The following is a 20,884-nucleotide window of genomic DNA, read 5'->3' as shown; positions in this document are numbered from 1 at the left end:
CCAAGAACAGCAGGCGGTGGCAACGAAGCAGAGCAGTACTAGACCTGCTCTGATACCATATTAGTTTTGGCCCAGATACTGTGCACTTACAAGCCCAATTACCATTTGGCCATAAGATTGGAAACGCAGTTTGATAACGTGTACGCGTGGCATTTGTGCAGAGAGAAATGAGAAGCAGAGTGAAATATCAGAGATTCTCTCTGATGAGAAGAAGGGAGCGAGACGGAGGTTGCTTGGCCGGAGGAGCTCCGAGACGGCCGTGGATCCTTTCGGTGCAGAAGGCAAAAATGAAGATCTTGAAACGGTAAGCAAGAAAAACTCTTCTTTTATTAAATCTGAGTACATTCAAAATACAAAGTGTATCTTTCATTAACCGGGAATGGGGAAAAGGGACTCTGTGTATATAGAGTCCCGATAAGGGAAAAAGGTAACAGAAACACTCCACTGTTCAACCAGAACAGTGAAGAACGGTCTAAACCAAAACCGTTAAGAGAATCGAAAGATTCTCAATAGAAACTAATCTTATATTAATATGCTGAGAAATATTGACGTCATATACAATATTGAAAAAAAATTATAATTAATTAGCTTCAATTTTTTTTGCATAAAACCTATTATACGAACCAGTCTAATAAACTATTTAAATAATCAATTATAGCTCGAATATGAAAACTTTACAAACCCGAAGTAATAAACAAATATCAACAAAATCAATTTTAGTATATGGAAAGAACATTTTTTTTATATATATTAAGCTTTGACTAAGAAAGTCTTGGAAGTGGTGGAAAAATAAATAATATATGTTTGAGAACAATGGTGCAAGAACAGCAATTGAATAAATATTAAAGATATAATAAATGTAGCAAATGAATATGAATATGCTGGAAACATAATAGTCACATATTGATTAAAATGAACTAAAACCCATTTTCAAAATTTGACAGGCTTGTTTATGTCTAATTAGGTCAGAATATATGGGTAATAAATTCATCATTTTACTTGGTAGTAAATTTCGTGCTAGCAAGCTTTGTCAACCACTTTTGAAAACGGAGTAATAGCTGTCTTTTCTTTATTTGCTTAAACCTCTCTATTCAGTGTTTCTAGGGTTTCAAGATTCGACGAGAGTAATAAATAAAATGATATTTATACTCTTTTATATATTACAAATTAATTTTTATCCTATGAAATTAAGTTGTATGAAAACAAAGCCAAATAAGACTGGTAAATTAGAATAAGGAAAAAGAAACATGGAATATTATTTGACATTTCAATTTCAAATTAATTATTCAAACATTTAGGTTTGCCATGACTATAAGTGTCCATCGAGAAAACACAATCAGTTCCTTTCATCGTTTTAATACAAAAACTGTAATCCAAATATTTTAATTAGATGCAATAACTGATATTAAGAATATTAAATCAACTTAACTCTTGTTTTCAATAGAGAGATGCCAAATTAATTAATTTAGCAGAGGAGCATATTAATATTTTGAAGGATTATAGATTTACATTTACATTCCACCCACCACCCAATTCAATTCCTATTAATTTTTTTTCTCTCCAACTATAAAAAGAAACTTTTAATTCCACCACCCTACTATGTTTACTGAAAAACCAAACCCACGGCGCCGGAAATGTTATCCTGCAACGCGGTCTGAATGGAGTGACGGTGCTCCCCCTCGTACGTCACAATCAACATCGTCGGATCGTCCGAAGCACGTTCCACGTGTTTCCTCGCCGGACATCCTCTCACCGTACTGCACTTATAGTAACCCCTGACAAACCAAGCATAACAAATCAACGTCAGTTCACAAACATTTGACTAAAGTCAACGCCAGATCACGCGTCATCACTCACCTCGGGTACGGTGATCCCTTGATCGGCTTCTGCCCGTACTTCCTCCACGAGAACTCGTCCGATGGAATATCGGCGATTTTCGTACTAATCGCCGGCACTCTCACCGTCTTCTTCACCCGATTCTTCCTGAAAGAAATTTTTTTTTTTAGTAAAAATTAAAAATAGAAAATCATAGGGCGCTTAGGTCAACATTCAAAGGCAACAATAATAATGAAGGTGGTTAACGTGAGAAAGTGGGGACGGGTCGTGTTTGGTATGTTATATTTTGTTGTTTTTATTGTGAAACATAATTTCCGAAAAAAAAGTGGATTGGCAAACGCGGCAGAGTACAAAAAGTCAGAGAAAAAAAACTCTTTGGTGTCAGTGTCACGCGTGCCTCGTGACTGTTTCCATTGAATGCCTTTAACTGCACTACTACCGAAATCGTTGACTCTAGAACGCAGACTGGCCGAGTCATGCCCGAGTCAAACACTAAGGTGCGACGAGGGTGTACCTTCTCTTAATGCAGTGGCACTTGGTGGAGCCGGAGACGTCGTCGAAGTGGTCGTGGCACCGCTTCTTGACGAGTGGCGGTTTTCCGGAGGAAGAAGGCGGCGGAGGCGAGGTGAGGAAGAGAGAGGAGGCTTGGTTGCCGTTGGAGACGCTGCCATCGGCGGTGATGGCGGAGGAGATGAAGGAGGAGTTGGAGGAGACGCTGAAGGTTTCTTTTGAGAATTCGAGATCCGAGGACTTATTGTTGGTGGCGGCGAAGATGTTAGGTTTGGTGAAATCGAGAGTGAGAGAGTGCGAGTGCGTGGGGGCGAAGGTGGTGGGAGGTTGGTGGACGGTGACCGGGTTAGCCGGTGGAATGGGTTGGTTGTTTGAAGGGAGAGGCGCGCGACGGAAACGGGCATGGCCGGTTCCGTTGAGCAAAGAGATGAGCTTTTTGAAGTTTGAAACGGTTGCTTGGGTGAGGTGAGTGTTGAGATGAGAGGGTTCGTTGGAGAGAAGATGGATGAAGTTTTCCATTCCCTTGAGACCTTCCATGGCTGCTTCTTGAATTGCCTTCTGTTCCTCCATTTTCGGCAAGCTCATCAACTCCACAGCCATTTATCTTCTCTCTGGGTCTCACTCAGAACGCCATGGAAATGGAAAATGAACAAGAGAGGAAGGTTTAGTTTTGTTCTGTTGAGAAGAAGAAGACACAGCAACATATAATGGGGACAACCTTAAGTCACAAATTATAAATCTACAATATTTATTCTTTTTGAATACATTTATATTTTTTTATTTATTTGTGAAAGTGATAAATCTTTGAATATTCAATCGTCCACCATACGTAAATGTCAACTTACAGATTCTTTTACAAAGGTTACTTATGTGTTTACTTGTTTTCAATCAATTGATGGTAAACTAAATATTAAACCCAATTCTATAAAAAAATATTCATTTTAATTAATAATATATTACTTAAATGAATATTTTAAAATAAATTACGTAGATTCTTCTGACCGATTAAGCGTAAATGTATATATAATATGAATGGGTGATAGAGGTTCAATAGAACTTGTACACAACCACTGTAATGAATTAATTTAACACAGCAGAAAAAGAAGGTGAAATTTATTCCTTGATCCACGTGGTTGAAAGAAAGAAAGAAAAAGTATGAAAATTGTTAGACGACAGGATAAGAATGTTTTTAATTAAAAATTTGGGTGAAAGACTAATCTTTTGTTCTCATATTGAAAATCAGAATAAGAATAATCTGAAATTGTAGAACCAGAATATCTAGGTCGAACGGTTTTAACAAGTTGTACAAATAGTAAAATAAATAAATAAATAATGAATATTTTGATCTACATTGGTTTATGAAATAATATATAATCGTACAAAAAAGAAAATTTTCATTACCTAATAATTTCTTATTAGATGCTTTAAATGAAAACCAATAAAGAAATGCCAACCAAAAACGAACGTATTACTTTAAATTACAGTGCATGGCTGCCTGTTGTTATTCCATCTTAATTTGTGTTTTTTTTTTTCTAATGACTTTTTGATGAATACACGCGTTAAATCAGAGGAGTAAGAAAGAAGGAAAGAAGAAAAAGAGAGAAAAACAATAAAAAAGTTGTTTAGTTTTTTTTTTTTAAAAAGACAGAAGAGAAACAATGAAATGATAATAGTTGGTTTGATAGATGTGATAAAGTAAAAAAAAAAAGAGTATATTAATATGTTTATAAAATAATTAATATAATAAATTTTTAAAAATAGAAATTTAATAAGTTGAAATAATTTTAAATTAAACTAAAACAACATTATAAAGTATAGTAAATAAAAAATATATTTTTAAATAATAGTGTATTAAAATAAATTGCTATAAATTCGTTAAAATTTAAATTAACTACTTTTATTTTATTTATTACTTTAATATTTTTATTTTAATTGTTTATCTAAAAATATAATTATTAATAAAAGATTGACATACATTACGCATTATCATTTGGTTATGATTTTATTTATAACTTATTTTTTTGTCTAGTTTTTGGCAATTATTCTATTTCATTTTTTATGTTTTTTGTTTATTTACTTTTGAACAACAAATGGTCACTATAGTTTAAAACAAATATGCTCTTGATGATCCCTCAATGAGAAAAGGCTTGTATGACGAAGGAAAGAATTTAACCGTATTTTATTATTTAAACTATAAATAAAACCATAATCTTATCCTCTAAGTTTTGTTTAAAAATAAACGTTCAATGAATGCAAGAATAAAAGAAAACAGTTTATAAATTGTGGATAAACGTTTATTATTTTCCATTGAATTTTTTCTAACTTTACTTATTTGTTGAAACATATATGAGTACTCATAATGTGATAAACGTATAACGCATAATATTTTATATTGACAATACTTTAGTTTTTATAATTTATGATATTGTTGAGGAATTCTTTTATTCTGATAAGAATATATACTATAGTATATAAATAGTAAAATATTAAAAAAGAAAAGATATTTAAACATAAATTTTTGTAATAGTGGAGTGTGAGATTGGCATATTATAGATAGAAGAAGAAATCTGCAAATCTCTTTCAGAAAAGCCCTTATGATCTGTACCTCACAAAGTGCATTTTAGTATTTTATTTTAACGGTGCCACTTATTTTAAAAAATATGATAATTTATTTTTATAAATAAGATAGGGTTTTGATAGGTTATTCAATCAATTCACAACGCTATAAATTAGATTCTAGAAGGATATGTTGGAGGATTTGATTCCTTGTTCCATATAATCTTGCTAATAAAACAATTATCATATTCTATGTAGTGTTGGATAGGACCCCTTATTTTTAATGCCATTTTTTAGTTATCCTATGATGTTTTCAACATTATTAAAATCCTTATAAGAATCTCAAGCACAAAGTCTAACTCATAGTTGTTCTTCATATATTTTAGTAATCAATGGAGCATCCCATTGTGCAAGTGTTTTGTCCACCGTCAACATAAAACTATATCTTAGTCAGATTTTGACCTAAATCATTCTTAAATATAACAACCAACACCATCTCTTTTGCACTATGGAAATGGTTATTGGACTTTCTGCAATTTGCAAGTTGTAACTCCATAATAAGATTCCCACATATCATTCTTTTTAAATCAATTTGGTGAACTCTTGCGTGAAAAATACAACTTTTAGGTTAAACAAATGGAAGTTGGTTAATTGTAGTTAAATTATTTGTTTATCATTAATCGTGTCTTAAGACACTTTCAACGTACTTCATAATTCACCTCATATGAGAAAATTAGATATTTTATAAAAAATTTCATAAATTTATTATTTTAAAATTTTGAATAAAATACCGTAGTTCATTATGTGAATTGATATTAATGTTATTAGTATTTCCTCAATAAACCCATCTAGTTAAGACTTTTCAACAATTTTAGTAGTATATTAGGAAATACTTGTCCATTTCTCTTATTAGTTGAAATTCTATTAAATAAATGAAATATTATATATATATATATATATATATATATATTTATATATATGATAAAGCCTTTATTATTTATTATAAACCCGGTGAAATTATGAGTTAAATATTTGAGTAGCTTTGCAAACTAACATATTAAGGAGATTGAAAAGCTTGAAAGACCCATTCAGGAGGGGGAAAGTGAGTTCTTTTTGCACCGTTCCAACAATGTATCAAAGCCTGAACATAACAGGCAATATGGATAAAACTAAGGAAAAAAAGGAGAAAACATGGGCCTCTGAAAGTGAAGAAGCACAACCTTAGACGACAAAGAAAATAAAAACCCATAAATTTGAAGCATTTGATACCGACTTAGGTACAAGCCCAAGAAAAAGTACATGTACCCTAGAAAAAGGATATGTCATCCAGCAGTAGATGTACTCATGTATGTATATATAGTGTGTAAAACTAAATCTTGATGTAATAACAAATGGGTTAAGTTTAACTTTTCTTCGTAAAATTAATTCTTAAGATAAAAGTTATTAAATAGATTTTTTTTTGTAATGAAGAGATTTCCAACCAATTTAAATTTTATTCAATGTATATTTCTTACTAATACAGGTCCAATTATTAATTATTAATATCATAACATTTCTCAAATTTCCTCACACCTTGATATAAGATGTAACATAATCCATATTCAACTAATTTCACTTTTTTAGCTCAATTACAAATAAAAAAGAAAACATAAAAAAAAATGAAGAAATCGTATTTAATTTTCTTCAATTTATTTTTATATAAGAGTCATTTTGCTAAGTATATTGTAGTTTTAACTCTGTATCATTTTATAGAATAAAGATAAAAATAAATTTCATAATAAACAAAATAAAAGTAAAAATGTATTGGTTTTTATCATATAATAGTGTAAGATAGTCAAGTCAATGTAGAAGACATTTAAAATATTTATTTCTTTCACTTTCTAAAGCATTTTTTAAAGATAAAACTGTAATAGAGTTTTATATTTCAAAGCAAACTTATACTAGACAAACAATCGATCCTTTAAACTCTTTGTTTGAAAATAATTAATGCACCAAATCTTAGAATTTTTTTTAACTAAATAAACTATTGTCAAATATTATTATTTTATATTTCATAAATCAATCAAAACCTAAATTACAAAATCATAACGTTAATTTTTTTTTTGAAATTTCAATTGAATACACCCTCTTAATATTTAGGTTTAAACTCTTGGATGCTCATATTATAGGAGAATCTTAGGTGGATCCTCCTGTTGAAAACGGTCTCAATTGGATCCTAAATTTTGAAAAAGTCGTAACAATTAAGCCCTTCTTGTTAAGTGGTGAGAAACAACTTTAAATTGTGATGATGTGGTGCACAATAAATATGCTGAGGTGAATTATATTATTACGTGAAAATAATTAAATTATGACATGAAATTTAATAAAATAAAAGAAAAAAAATTAGAAAGATTATGGAAATTTCAAAACCTTAACACCCTGCCCGTTCCTCACCGCCTTCCCTCGATACCGCTTCTCTGTTCAAGCAAACATGGTGGAGTGATGGTCTTTTGCATTCACAATATGGGTCTCCTTTTTTAGGTGCATGAATTCACAAAGAAGAAGGAGAACAATTTCGCAATTTGTAATAATCTTGATGTGCGATGAACTGCTATGGGTTGTTTCTGGGTTGTTTCTGGGTTTTCCTATTGATGCGTCGCTAGGAAACAAACTCATGAGATGAAGCTGATGAAGCGCGATGTTGATGGCAACAATGGAGAGCTTGTGCGTCGCGAATTGGGTTGGTGATTGAGGAGAACTCTCGATTTGGAGATGAATCTGGGTTGAGGGAATAAAGCTTTTTCTCCCTCGCAGGTTTGTGAGTGAAGATCAACGTTGGCTGACTACGATTCTATGGTTGGTGATGCGTGAGGCTTGCTTACATGATTTAGGGGCTTATTGGGTTTTGTTGCTTCTGTGTTTCTAGTTGCAGGTTTCTAGAGGTTGGCGGAAATTGGAATTACAGGTCCAGTGATTGTGGGGAATGTGATGGCGGCGAGGAGATGAACTAATTTGCACAATTTGAGTTCGTGCGTTTGAGGTTTTCTCTAGTTTTGATTTTCTGAGTGGTCGTGACGGAAAGTGAGAGATGCACGAAGAAGCTTTACTATTTGGGTTTAGGTGTTGTGCGTTTTTTGGATTTGACTCTTTGCAAATTTCCATGATCTTTGTGACAGTTGGTTGTGGCGCGACTACAAGGATGGCGCAATTTGCTCCATTTGGGTTTCATGCACGTTTTCGGTGTGGTGGTTGCCATGATTGATGACGACGCATGGGCTAGGTGGAGTGTGGTTGAAGGTCGTGGTGTGGTGGTTTCTACGGCGGTTGGCATGGCCATAAGGGTGGCGGCACAATGAAGGAGAAATGTTCTTGTTTGGAGAATATGATGCTGACGTGGCAGCTTCTGTGGCAGTGATGATAAGTTGACATGTTCTGAATTTAATACACAATGACACGTCTTCTAAAAGAAAATTATAGCTCAGCATCTACTAACTTCGTCTATCAACACTTAACGAAAATGGCTTGATTGTTATGATTTTTCAAAATTTAAAATCCAACTGAAACTGTTTTCAACAAGAGGACTCTCCTACAAAACATCTGAGGGTTTAAACCTAATATTTACTATAAAACACATTATTCTTAAAGATAGAAAACCTATTAACAACTGTAAGTTTAACATAACCAATGGACATATATCGATAGGTTTATGTAAGGTCTAGTATTTGAAAAACACTAATCAGCTTATAAAAATGTAAGTGAACATGTTTTCACTAATCCCTTTACAAATTGTTGCTTGAAACTGACGTGACTAATATGTAATTAGAAAAACATGGCTTTCTATGATTGGAGTGCTTTCATGTGATAGACAGCTTGTCTTGTGTTTGGATTTTAGTATATTTTACATAAGATTATGATATGTTACAACTTTTTTTAACAATAGAGTATGTGTCACTATTTTATTGGCTCGTATATTTGAAACAGACCAATTACGAACTACCCCATAGGCGATTGGAAAAAAGCTGTAAAAAAAATTGTTAAATTTTTTTTTTCCTTTTACATAGTACACCTCTGCAAGCATTTCTCATATAAAATAGCCATGTACAAAATTACAAAAAATGAAACCAATTTTGTCTTGCAAAATTATGTATAACCACACAAGATTTCAGTTGCTTTATTTTCTTTTTCTGTAGTCATTCTACTGTAATGGCATCGTTAATATAATAAACCTTTTGTGAATATTTTTCACATTATGAAAACAAATTTATAAAGTCATAAAATAGAATACAGACATGTTTAACTCTTATTTTATTCTATTCACCTTAAATGTTGTTACGCGATTCGAGTTTCATTTTGTAGCTTACACTTCACTAACATTTTTATTTCAATACAAAGAAGCATGTTAATGTAATTTGATATAGAAAAACATCAGCAAACCTCGACTCACATGACAGAAACATTTGAACGAAACAAACAAACTCAAATTGATAATGTAATGTGATGTGACACATAAATTAACGAAGATATACATAAACTCGTTTAGAATTAATTATGTTGTTATATTTCTCAACATCTTTAGGATATTCCATGGTACAATTCGTGATAGTATCATACTTTTGTCATAATCTTTGTAATTTACCAAAATATATAATAATATATCCTCCTTTTTGTTGAGTAGAGATTACCTCACGATATAATTGATATGATTGGGATGCATCCTGGTTGACTGAGTATGTTTGCTACACAGTGTCCCAGACGTCCTTTGTCGTAGCTAAGCGAATAAATAGGGATTTGATTTCTTTCGTCATGGAGTCTAGAAGCCAAGACTTACTAGGAATTTTTCATCTTCCCATGCTTCATATTCATCAGATTTCTTGTTTTCTGGCGCAAGCTTTGTTCTAGAGATGAAACCGCAACGTTTTCTGTCTTTGATCTTGTTTTGTGCGTTCAACGACCACTCAACATAGTTGGTGCCGTCAAGTCGTTTAGGGTGAGCGATTCGTGCATATGGGTAGCAACAGAAGTCCCAAAATCACATTTCTCCGATTGATTTTTATCGAAAGAAGCCATAAAAAATATCAAAAAAAACACTAATTCCTATATTATAGAGGATATCGGTGTTTGGCTCTGATATCATATAAAAGATATAAAGAATAATTTTGATGTATTATTTTAAAGGATAGAGTATATATATATATATATATATATATATATATATATATATATATATATATATATATATATATATATATATATATATATACACACACACACACACATGTACATGGTGTAAAATTTAACTCTTCTTCGTAAAATTAATTTTTAAGATAAAAATTATTAAATGATTATTTTTAATTAAAAGATTTCCAACCACTTTAAATTTTATTCTTAGTCATGTATATATCTTACTAACATTGCTTCAATTATTAATTATGAATATCATAACATTTCTCAAATTTCCTCACACCTTAATATAAGATGTAACATAATCCATACTCAACTAATTTCACTTAGCTGAATTACAAATAAAAAACATTAAGAAAGTAAACGTAAAAAAACATGAAGAAATCGTATTTAATTTTCTTTAATTTAATTTTATATAAGAGTCATTTTGCTAAGTATATTACTAAAATGTAATTTTAACTCATGCCATTTTGTAGAATAGAATAATAGATAAAAATAAATTTTATAGTAAACAAAGTAAAAGTAAAAAATATTGGTTCAAAACAGATATTACTAGATGAATCATCACTCCCTTAAACAGAATTTGATATTTTAAAACAAACATTACTAGAGGAACCATTGATCCTTTTGGAGAACAATCAGTGCACCTAATCTTAAAATTTTTGTAACTACATAAATTATTTTCAAATATTAGTATTTCATATTTCATAAATCAATCAAAACCTAAATTACAAAATCATAATCATGAAACATTTGTATTTCCATATTTTTTAAAATCAAAAAGGCTTTTTACGGCAAAAAAGTTTTTCGAAATTTCAATTGAATACACCCTCTTAATATTTACTACAAAACACATAATTTCTTAAAGTAAGTAAACCTATTAACAACTCGAAGCTTAACATAACCAATGCACATACGTTTGTTCAAAGTCTAATCACCTTGTAAAAGGATAATAATATTTTGACAACATTTTAACATTATTTATGTATCATTCTGTAATTGGTCCATGTTAGTGTTTATGATTATTATTATTGATTCTGAAATAATTTTGGACCAATAACAGAATGACATGTATTAAAATATTATAAAAAAATATTGTCAAAGTATCATTATCCTTATAAAAATTAGGATGATGATATTTTAACAACTATTTTTAATAACTTTTTGATAACATACTACATATAGTTTATAACTTTTTGACCAATCACAAGCTACGAAATATATTTTTGTAAAAAAAAAAGTTGTTAAAAGAGCTATTTTCCTAAAAATAAACATCTTTTCACTAATCCGCATTACAAATCATTGCTTCAAACCGTTTGACTGATATGTAATTAAAAAAACATGGCTTACTGTGATTGGAGTGCTTTCATGTGATAGACAGCCTGTCTTGTGTTTGGATTTTAGTATATTTTCCATAGTACACCTCTGCACGCATTTCTCAGACTAAATAGCCATGTATAAAATTACAAAAAACAAAACCAATTTTGTCCTACAAAATCATTTTCTGGACATATGTATAGCACAAAAGATTCCCTTTGCTGTATTTTATTTTTCTGTAGACGTTCTACTGTAATGGCATCGTTAATATAATAAACCTTTTGTGAACACTTTTCACATTATGAGAACAAATTTACAGTTGAAGTAGTAGAATAGAATACGGACATGTTTAACTCTTATTTTATTCTATTCACCATAAATGCTGTTACGCCATCTTTGAGTTTCGTTTTGTAGCTTGCACTTTCACTAACATTTTATTTAAATACAAAGAAGCAGGTTTAATTTAATATAATTTGATATAGAAGAAGATCAGCAAACCTGGACTCACAGGACAGAAACATTTGAAGGAAACAAACAAACGCAAATTGATGATGTGATATGTGATGTGATGTTACAGATAAATTAATGAAGATACCTAAATCTTTGAGGTTATCCTGAACCTTTCAATCTTAAAATGTTTGAGATCAACTCCTTGCGCTTCCCCATCGATCGCAAGCTCACTCAAGATCCTTCCAATAACCGGAGCCATCTTGAAGCCGTGACCCGAAAACCCGCCTCCAATTACCACGTTCTTTCCGAACTCACCGCCCAAGAAATCAATGACGAAATCCTCGTCCGGAGTCATTGAGTACATGCAAGACTGTTTTATCACAGGTTCACCGGAATCAACCATGCCCGAGAACCTTTCTCCCACCCACTTTTTCAACTCCTCCATCATCACCGCCGGACCCCACGGCCTCTTGTCGGGGTCGCACGGATTCCCTCCGTGCACCCCCACCTTAATCAATCCCGGAAACTCCAGTGTGGGCGTTCCGTAAATGTAAGTGTTCCCAAAGGATGCAAACGTAGGAAAGCCGGTTCCTATCTCGAATTTCCCCTCTTCCCCCTCTTTTATTCTCCAGTAACAAACGTGTGTCTCCACGGGCACTATCGGGAGTTCGACCCCGCTAACCGTTTTAACTAATTTCTGCATCCATGCACCCACAGTTATCACGCATTTTTTACCGCGGAATCTCTTGCCGCTTGCGCTGAAAACTTCCACACCCTCTCCGTTTTTGTTTTTCTTGATGTCCACCACCTTGGTTTTGTCTACAAAGACGGCGCCGTTTTTGTAGGCCAGTGTCTGGAACATGGCGACGGCTTTGCTTGGCTTGATGACGCCACCATATTCGTTGGAGACACCCACCCAATCCTCTGGGATGTCGATACGGCCGGCGAATTTCTCCGCAACCTGGCGGCGGCGGAGGAGTTGAAAGGGGATGGCGTAGGTCTGGCAGTAGTCGACGACGGAGCGGATTGTGGGATCGTGAGAGGGGCCCATGTCGAAGTGTTGGGCCTTGAAGTATACCTGGTAGCCCACTTGGGCCTCGACCTCTTGCCAGAGGTTGTAAGACTCCATGACCAAAGGGTAGTAGTGTTTTTGGGTGTAGGTGACGCGGATTGTGCGGGATTCGCCGTGGGAAGAACCGCAGTGGTGGAGGAAGTCGAATTGCTCCAGGAGAAGGGTCCTGAGACCGCGTTTGGCGGCATAGTAGGCGGTGGCGCTGCCCATGACGCCAGCTCCGATGATTATGACGTCAAACTGGGAATCTTCCATGTCTGATACTCTCTCTCACACACTCACTGCAAAATGCTACTGAGTGTGTTGTTGGCGCTGGATACCTTAATATAGAGAGTAGATTCTTCTGTTCCCCTGCGACCTATTTTCCTTTCTTTTCATCCTCTTATGATATAAGAAATTCATTTTCCTTATTACAAACATTCAAATAAACAGTATTTAATATGTACTGTCAAAATTTTATATATCATTCATTTTATATTTATTTAAACAAAAAGTATATATATATTGGTCAAATTCTCTTCTAGTTTTTTTAATATTATCTTTTCTTAAACATTTCAAATACTGGATATATTATACTTTTTAAATATATCTTAAAATATAAAAGTCAGTATTTATTAATATATTTTTAAAACACAAAAAAAAAAAACTCAATCCTGTACACACTTAAAATTGATGAAAGTGAAAATAGCTTAATTTATTAAATCAAGGAACAAAACCTTATTTCTTTACTATTTCACCTTGATCAAACAAAGTCTTATAGTGTTTCTACTGTATCATTTAGACTTGTTTCTTTCTTAATTTTGTTAGAATTTGCTGTCACTCTTTCTTTTTTTCATATATATATTATTTTTATCATTTGATCTATTGCGTAGTGTCAGATTTTTTGTTTTTTTCTTCTTTTTGTCACTGTATTTTTTTATTTAATCTATGCATCCAAGCAAATTTTCATGATTATTAACACTTTTTTGCCATGCAATGGCTTATGTTTTTATTTGAATAAATACAAAATCCTTTTTGTTTCTTAGAAGTAAAAATAAAAAAATAATCACAAACGTTCATTTGATAAAAAAGAGAGTAAAAAACGATGAATGTAATAATAATGTGATAAAAAATGTAAAATGAAAAAAATGAGCGATGAAATAGGAGTATGAGTTAGGAGATATTAGAAAAAAAAGAAAGAGAGGATGAGAGTTTTAAATAATGATATAACAATAATTTAAGAAATGACACATTAAATTAAATACATTTAATATAATTTTTATAATTTATTTACTTTAGTTAATTAATAATATATATATATATATATATATATATATATATATAATTATTAAAAAAAACTCAACTGACCATCATTCAACACCTCGTGCTTGCACAATTAACACAAATTTGATAATTAGTATAATAAAAACTTATTATCATATATTATATTTACTTTTATTCTTTCAAATAATGATGTGATATAACTAATCTAATTTTCTCAATGAAGATGGTGAAAATATGCCAAAAGTAAAAAACAATAGTAGTGATAACTTAAATGTGCTTAAAAACAAAAACAAATAACTAATTTTTAACAATAAATTGATTTTATTATAACATATTAAACATGAATCCACAGTGAGAAAACATTCTATTTTGAAGGTTGAAAAGTGAGATTGACACGAAACAAAGACACTAAAATAACAGTAAAAAGTTAAAGAAATAACATTTCTTTCATTCATTCTTTCTTTTATCTCTTTTCTTCACATTTTTAATCATTCAAATAAAAATAAAATAAAAACTCAACCAAAGTGAACAATGCATGTTTGATTTTATTAACGAAAAAGACAGGAAAACACCAATGATAAGCTCAAAGTTGAGGTGGATGGATGAGATAAGGAGATCTAGATAGAGCACCACCAACAATGTTGTATTATTCATATTTGATCAACACTTTTTTAATTATTTAATATGATTGCTAATATATTCTTATTAATTTTTTATTTTTATTCAATCATGCTTAAAATCACTTAAAAGAAATGCAAATCTCATTATTTCAAATTTGTAATCATTTCAGTCACTACTAGTTTTTCTTAAGATAATATTCTTAAATAAACTTTAAACTAAATAGAAGAAAGTAATTCAAAGAATGTAAGGATTAAACCACTTATATTATAGAATAAAATATTATATTTTAGTTTATCCAAAAAAAAAGTTTTTAAAGTGGGTAAATTTGAATGGTCCATAGATGCACAACTTGTTTTATGTCTCAACCATTGAGACTGAAACAATTTGAAGAGAAAAGAAAATATAAAATAATAAAAGAAAAGATATAATGGACCACAACTCAAACACATAGTTGTATGACATGAGACATCACTTTCACCCCTTCTTCTCTGACTCACATAATCTACCAACAAGATTTTGCAGAAAATGTTTCCGAGAATTTAAACACATGCATCATAGTTTTAATTCTTTTTATTAAAATTTAGATGATTTTTATAATATTGTTTTAACATTTTATACCTACTTATAAGTTAATCCAACTATTGTTATTGGATAGTAAGAAAAAAAATTAGATTTGAGTCTAACTCATTAAAGTAATATTTATTTTTACTTACATACTATAACATTAATTTTGTCTTTTAATATGTGAAATATCAATAATATGTAATTTATGATAAAAATAATAATAACATTATTGAAATGATTGTTCAGTAATGTATTATGATATGTGCACTATTTTAACACTATTAAAGTACTATGTACTCGTCATTTCAACTTCATACACTATTTTAACACTTACAATACTATGTACTCGTCATTTCAACTTCATATAATATAACCATATTATATTATGCAACTAGACTTCTGATTATTAAAAGAAGAATATTGACAAACAGGGAAAGATATAAGGAAAAAATGAACAGATGTAAGAAGAGATATGTCTATAAGAAGAGATTTAGCAATTTAGATATGTCTATAAATATGGATGATACGCCTTCATCTTATTAATATGGCATTTTGTTTTGTTTTCTATTTTAAAAAAAATTTGATATTAGAAAGTTATAGTGTTTCTCAATTGAAATGTGACTTGTGTATACATCAAATAACATTTCTATAACAGTCTTTTAATAAATAATTATTTAAATAAAGATCATTAAAAAAAGTTAGACTAAAATTGTAGGATCTGATTAGATCCCTTTACAAAAATAGGCGTATGCCGCTTAATGTGACAAATACACGGTATTCTTTAGTAAAAGGCGAAAGAATAGTTCGCTTTGTATTTAGCACACGGCTCCGTGCTTTGACCTTCTGAAGCTTCTTCAATTTATAACAGATAAGTGATTTTCACTTTCTGTATTGATCAGTGTGGGCTTTCAACAAGTAGCAAACACCACAGAGAGTATCTGTGATGCGGCTAAGTCCAAAGTCACACTCTTTCCTTCAACAATTGTTCGTTCTCTACTTCTTTGTCTCATTATTTTTTATTTCAGGTTACTCCTCTTCAACCCAAAAAGTCGTTTAAAATGTCATTAGGTTTTCTTCACTGATGAACCTTAAAGCTGTTCAAGTTTGTGTTTTAATCATGAGGTAGTGTTTGAGATTGGTAAGATCTGATTTTTTTTTCCTTTTTTTTTGGTTGAGTTCTTTTCTGTGACCGAAACACACAGCATAATGTCTTTCTTCTTCTCAACCCAATTTGTTTTCTGCAATGCTAAGGCGTTTTTTCATCTTCTCAAACCAATTTTGTTTAACCTTAACAGACATACTTGCATTTTCGATATGTGTGAAACTTTTGTTAATTTATTTCCTATTTTTTACTTTTTAATATTCTGTAGTGTGTACTGTTCTAAATTTCGGTTAAGTATGGAGTCTATGGGTATGCACCCATTTGAAAATTGCTATTTATTTTCCAAACATTAAATGCTCTGTTTATAAGTATATTGTCATTTACAACTGCTTAGAAAATTTGAAATTATATGTTATATATATATTTTTATTATCCTTATTATCTATTCTTACTGTTCAACTATCAGATAATTTTGCTTGTTTTATTTCTTCTCTTTATTTGTTCTGTGTGTACAACAACGGTCAAATATAGAACACAAAGAAAGTCCATCAAAATTTGGTATGGATGGAAGGAGTTTTTTACTTTCCATGAATTGGAGGAAAATCTCACTTTTGTGTTTTGAAACGAGAGTATAAGAAATAACAAGAATGTCAAAGTTATGACGTTTAGAAATTGATACTTAAAGTAATTTAATTATTCAGAGATATTTTTTAAAAATAAAATTAATAATAGAATCTCATATTTTAAAATAAATCATATTTCATAAGTGACAGAGTATTTAAACTATTTTAATTTTTTATTAAGCGATATAAAACTATAAGAAATTTTATACAATCTTTTTTAAGTCCCAATGTTAAAAGAGAACTTTTTTTATATATGAAAAAAACATTTCATTTTTATAAGCTACTTTATTGTTAATATAATATATAATAAAGATAATAAGAAATTTACTAAATTAAATTGTTTAAGTTGTAGGCATAATTAAAAACATTCTTCTGTGATTCCAAATATAGCATTGAAGTAAAATTATTTTACAAATAACATACACCATTTTTTTCAATGCCTTAAAAAATGACAACCTCTAATCACCTAGTTTTCAAAATAAAATAAAATTTGGTAAATTTTGTAAAGATGCATGTATATTTAATCACTTTCTTATTAAATACAACTGTTGCATACAAGAGTTTCTCACCACGATGACATTCACAATTTCAACTTTCAGAAAATGTTCATAAAATGCAAATACATATTGAGCTAAAAAACACTAGAGATGAAACTGCACCAAGATGAAACGGTAAAATCAAGTTGAACATATACATAGGAAAAAAAATCATTGTTTACACAAAAATATATTTTGCTTTTCTGCTACCTTTACCTTCTACCTTCACTAATAATAAGTCTAATTTTTATTTTAATTTTACACAAAAATATATTTTTTATTGTTAGTGATAGTTTAAAATAAGTTTAATTTTCATTTTAAATATTGATAATTAAATTATACTTTGTATAAAATTAGAGACTTTGAATATATGGTAAAAAAATGAGAAATTTTCATCAAAATTCTTAACTGCATTCTTATTTATTATTGATTTATTCATATTAATTGTTGGTTTATTAATGTATTTCTAATTGTAATTTATTTTTTATTAAGTAATTTGAATGATGTAATAACTTTGTATTTTTATGTACGTTTAATATTTTTAATTAGAAATTTAATTTCTTCATGTTTTATTTTTATCAATCAATGTGTTAATCAATTTCATCAATTAAATGATAGTGTTAATACATCAAAAAATAAAATTTGATTAAATATAAATAATTTAATAAACGTAATAAAATTCAAAATAGAATGAATAAAATTTATGAAATGGTCAAAATAGTTTATTTTCTATTTAATTAATTGATCAAAGTCGTAAAAAGAATAAAAGAACATATTTCACTATAATAAAATATGACAATTTCAGACTTTTTTTAAATCTCTATATTCTTTTATGAACATCCTTTGTTTAACTTTACTTTTAACTTGCATAAAATGTACTCTTTACACAACCTTTTGCAATCTATCCTCTAAATTTTCTTTTATTAATATTAAAAGAAACATAATAAATGGAAACAACAGCAATAATTTGAAAATCTAGACTAATATTGCAGTGTCTATAAACTTCCTTCAAATATCAGACCAAACAGACCAAACTTACCATAACACACAACATTATTTATCATATAATAGTATAGTAACTCTGACAAATAATATTATCTTGCATATAGCATAGTATACAAAAAACTTAGAATAACAGCAAAATTTAGACTACAATTGCAGGATCTAAAAGATCCCTTCACAAAAATAGGCGTATGCCGCTTAATGTGACAAATACACGGTATTCTTTAGTAAAAGGCGAAAGAATAGTTCGCTTTGTATTTATCACACGGCTCCGTGCTTTGATCATATGAAGCTTTTCCAATTTATAGCATATAATTGACTTTCACTTTCTGTATTGATCAGTGTGGGCTTTCAACAAGAAGCAAACACCACAAGAGTATCTGTGATGCGGCTAAGTGCAGAGGCACACACTCCTCCCTCCATAGCTTTGCTCCTTCAACAGTTGTTCGTTTTCTACTTCTTTTTCACATTATCTTTTATTTTATAGGTTTCTCTTCTTCAAACCAAAGTCATTTAAAATGTCATTTTCCTTTTGTTCTCAAAGTCTCTTTTTGCTGTTCTACACTCATTCTAATAACTGGTACTCTACACTTCCCTCTAGTGGCTGTGAAAGGCTAAAAGCCGATAATCGCATCTATGTTTGTAACCTGTGTTAAGGTGTTATTGGGAGAGATATTGAAGATGAATTCCTTTTTTTGGAAGTCAAAAGAAGAAGGTTAAAATTTCCTTGATAATTTTGCTTTCCCTTTTTAAAATTTAATATTTACAAATCAAAAAGAAGAACCTGATATTTTGAACATTTCACAACCTGTTTATCCACAATACACATAATGCATGTTTTTATCTGAAGTCTTTTCGTTTCATATCTATGATGGAAGTAAGTACACTATTGATAATGAATTGGGTATATTGTTTGTAGTTATGAGTATATCAAATGTGAAAAGTTGCTTATATGTGTTTTCTTCCCTTATATTGTTGTAGTTTAATGAGAATTTTTGTTATTTTTTTCCCTTTATATTGACTTTGTGGAATGACTATGATGCATTTGATACAGAAAAAACTGTTTGATTAACAGAGGATATTGATTAGCTTTCTAGACCTTAAAGTTAACAAAGTTAACATTGATATATTACATTGAATTAGGCCATCAAGCAGTATAGTCTCAAACAGAGTTGAGTTTTTATACTCTTTATATTTAGTACTTCCTTAAATTACATTGTAATAACTGAATTCATCGATGTTATTTATGAATTGTGTGGGTTTCTACGAGAATTTCGGATTATCCTTAATTGACTTTGACGACAACAGAGATGCACAAGATGATGATACATGCATAAATGGTATGTTCAGCTCTTGAAATGTAATGATAATTTATTGGTGATGTGTTACATGCATTTAGTAGGAAGCTTTTATTTATTCACTACTTTCTTTGATTAATTAATAATTCTTGCTAACGCAGTGTTATTTCCTCATTCTTCAGTTAACATGTTTTCTTCACTTATCGTATTATTCTTTGTCGTATTGATAGGTCTGTGAGAAAGAAATTGGTTCCTTCAATCTCTTCTGAATTGTATATTTATCTGATGAGAAACAAGAATGTCAACAGATGAATGCATTGTTACCGAAATCTTTGTGTTCGTTGGTGTGAACCAATCCTTTGTTTCTATGAGATGTGTGTTACTGCAATTACTAGTAATTGATGTGTGCTAACAGGTTTGACTACATCTGTGTAACATATATTGCTGTCACTTCATAGTTCTTAGTTACAGAAAAAGATATACTCATTTCCTCCTTTTGTTTCTTTTTACAAAGTTATCCCAATTTTTGTGGCATTTTGTGTTTATCGTAAGTATGTTGTAATCAGTGTTGTTAATGTACCTATATGATGACATATTAAGTTTGTTAATTTTTGTGGTATTTTCTGAGAGTCCAACACTGATACCTGGATTATAAATTATTTTCCAGTTTACCGTTGAGCTGAGTTTGGGAAAATAACAGATATCACTAAGTCAATTATTTATACACAAAATTTAAATACAAATTCATTCAATTACATAGCAGAATAATTAAATACAAAGAACTAATTCAAAGCCATACCATAGAACCCCTACAAAGAACAAAATCTTATAACAAAAATCCTTTAACTAAATAGCAGGATCCTCTAACGAAGATCCTTGTCCAAAAATTGGCGTATGCCGCTTAAAGTGACAAGTACACGGTATTCTTTAGTAAAAGGCGAAAGAATAGTTCGCTATGTACTTATCACACGACT

General features: G+C 30.4%; 2 protein-coding genes and 3 non-coding genes across 5 annotated transcripts; all 5 read right to left on the bottom strand.

The window, feature by feature from the left end:
- Nucleotides 1-1,414: 1,414 nt before the first annotated feature.
- Nucleotides 1,415-3,068, bottom strand: LOC124836200 (putative WRKY transcription factor 17). Its single transcript, XM_088114420.1, has 3 exons — nucleotides 2,351-3,068; nucleotides 1,858-1,983; nucleotides 1,415-1,775 (listed from the first exon to the last, which is right to left on the bottom strand). The coding sequence occupies exons 1-3, from the start codon at nucleotides 2,944-2,946 to the stop codon at nucleotides 1,604-1,606; spliced, it is 894 nt and encodes a 297-aa protein (XP_087970546.1). The 5' UTR covers nucleotides 2,947-3,068; the 3' UTR covers nucleotides 1,415-1,603.
- An 8,768-nt stretch (nucleotides 3,069-11,836) lies between these two features.
- LOC124838129 (putative sarcosine oxidase) lies at nucleotides 11,837-13,339 on the bottom strand. Its single transcript, XM_047313651.2, has one exon. It carries the CDS (start codon nucleotides 13,154-13,156, stop codon nucleotides 11,975-11,977), a length of 1,182 nt encoding a protein of 393 aa, XP_047169607.2. The 5' UTR covers nucleotides 13,157-13,339; the 3' UTR covers nucleotides 11,837-11,974.
- Nucleotides 13,340-16,062: 2,723 nt separating this feature from the next.
- Nucleotides 16,063-16,177, bottom strand: LOC148198944 (U5 spliceosomal RNA). The gene has a single exon (XR_015786431.1). It is a non-coding gene; the product is annotated as a U5 spliceosomal RNA (small nuclear RNA).
- A 2,590-nt stretch (nucleotides 16,178-18,767) lies between these two features.
- Nucleotides 18,768-18,883, bottom strand: LOC124838136 (U5 spliceosomal RNA). The gene has a single exon (XR_015786429.1). It is a non-coding gene; the product is annotated as a U5 spliceosomal RNA (small nuclear RNA).
- Nucleotides 18,884-20,765: 1,882 nt separating this feature from the next.
- On the bottom strand, nucleotides 20,766-20,884 carry LOC124838134 (U5 spliceosomal RNA). The gene has a single exon (XR_015786430.1). It is a non-coding gene; the product is annotated as a U5 spliceosomal RNA (small nuclear RNA).

This window comes from Vigna umbellata, chromosome 4 (genome assembly GCF_029865625.1).
Source record: "Vigna umbellata cultivar VRB3 chromosome 4, Vumbellata_1.0, whole genome shotgun sequence".
NCBI classification, from domain to species: domain Eukaryota; kingdom Viridiplantae; phylum Streptophyta; class Magnoliopsida; order Fabales; family Fabaceae; genus Vigna; species Vigna umbellata.
The sequence above is the reverse complement of the archived record's forward strand: the minus strand, read 5'-3'. Positions and strand labels throughout refer to the sequence as shown.

What these genes read in the sequence shown, in the direction of transcription:
- LOC124836200 (XM_088114420.1), bottom strand. Translation starts at nt 2,946, where the DNA reads ATGGCTGTGGAGTTGATGAGCTTGCCGAAAATGGAGGAACAGAAGGCA. An exon ending in TGCCACTGCATTAAGAGAAG is followed by an intron (nt 1,984 to 2,350) that starts GTACACCCTCGT and finishes AATTTCTTTCAG; the next exon opens with GAAGAATCGGGTGAAGAAGA. An exon ending in AAGGGATCACCGTACCCGAG is followed by an intron (nt 1,776 to 1,857) that starts GTGAGTGATGAC and finishes TTGGTTTGTCAG; the next exon opens with GGGTTACTATAAGTGCAGTA.
- LOC124838129 (XM_047313651.2), bottom strand. Translation starts at nt 13,156, where the DNA reads ATGGAAGATTCCCAGTTTGACGTCATAATCATCGGAGCTGGCGTCATG.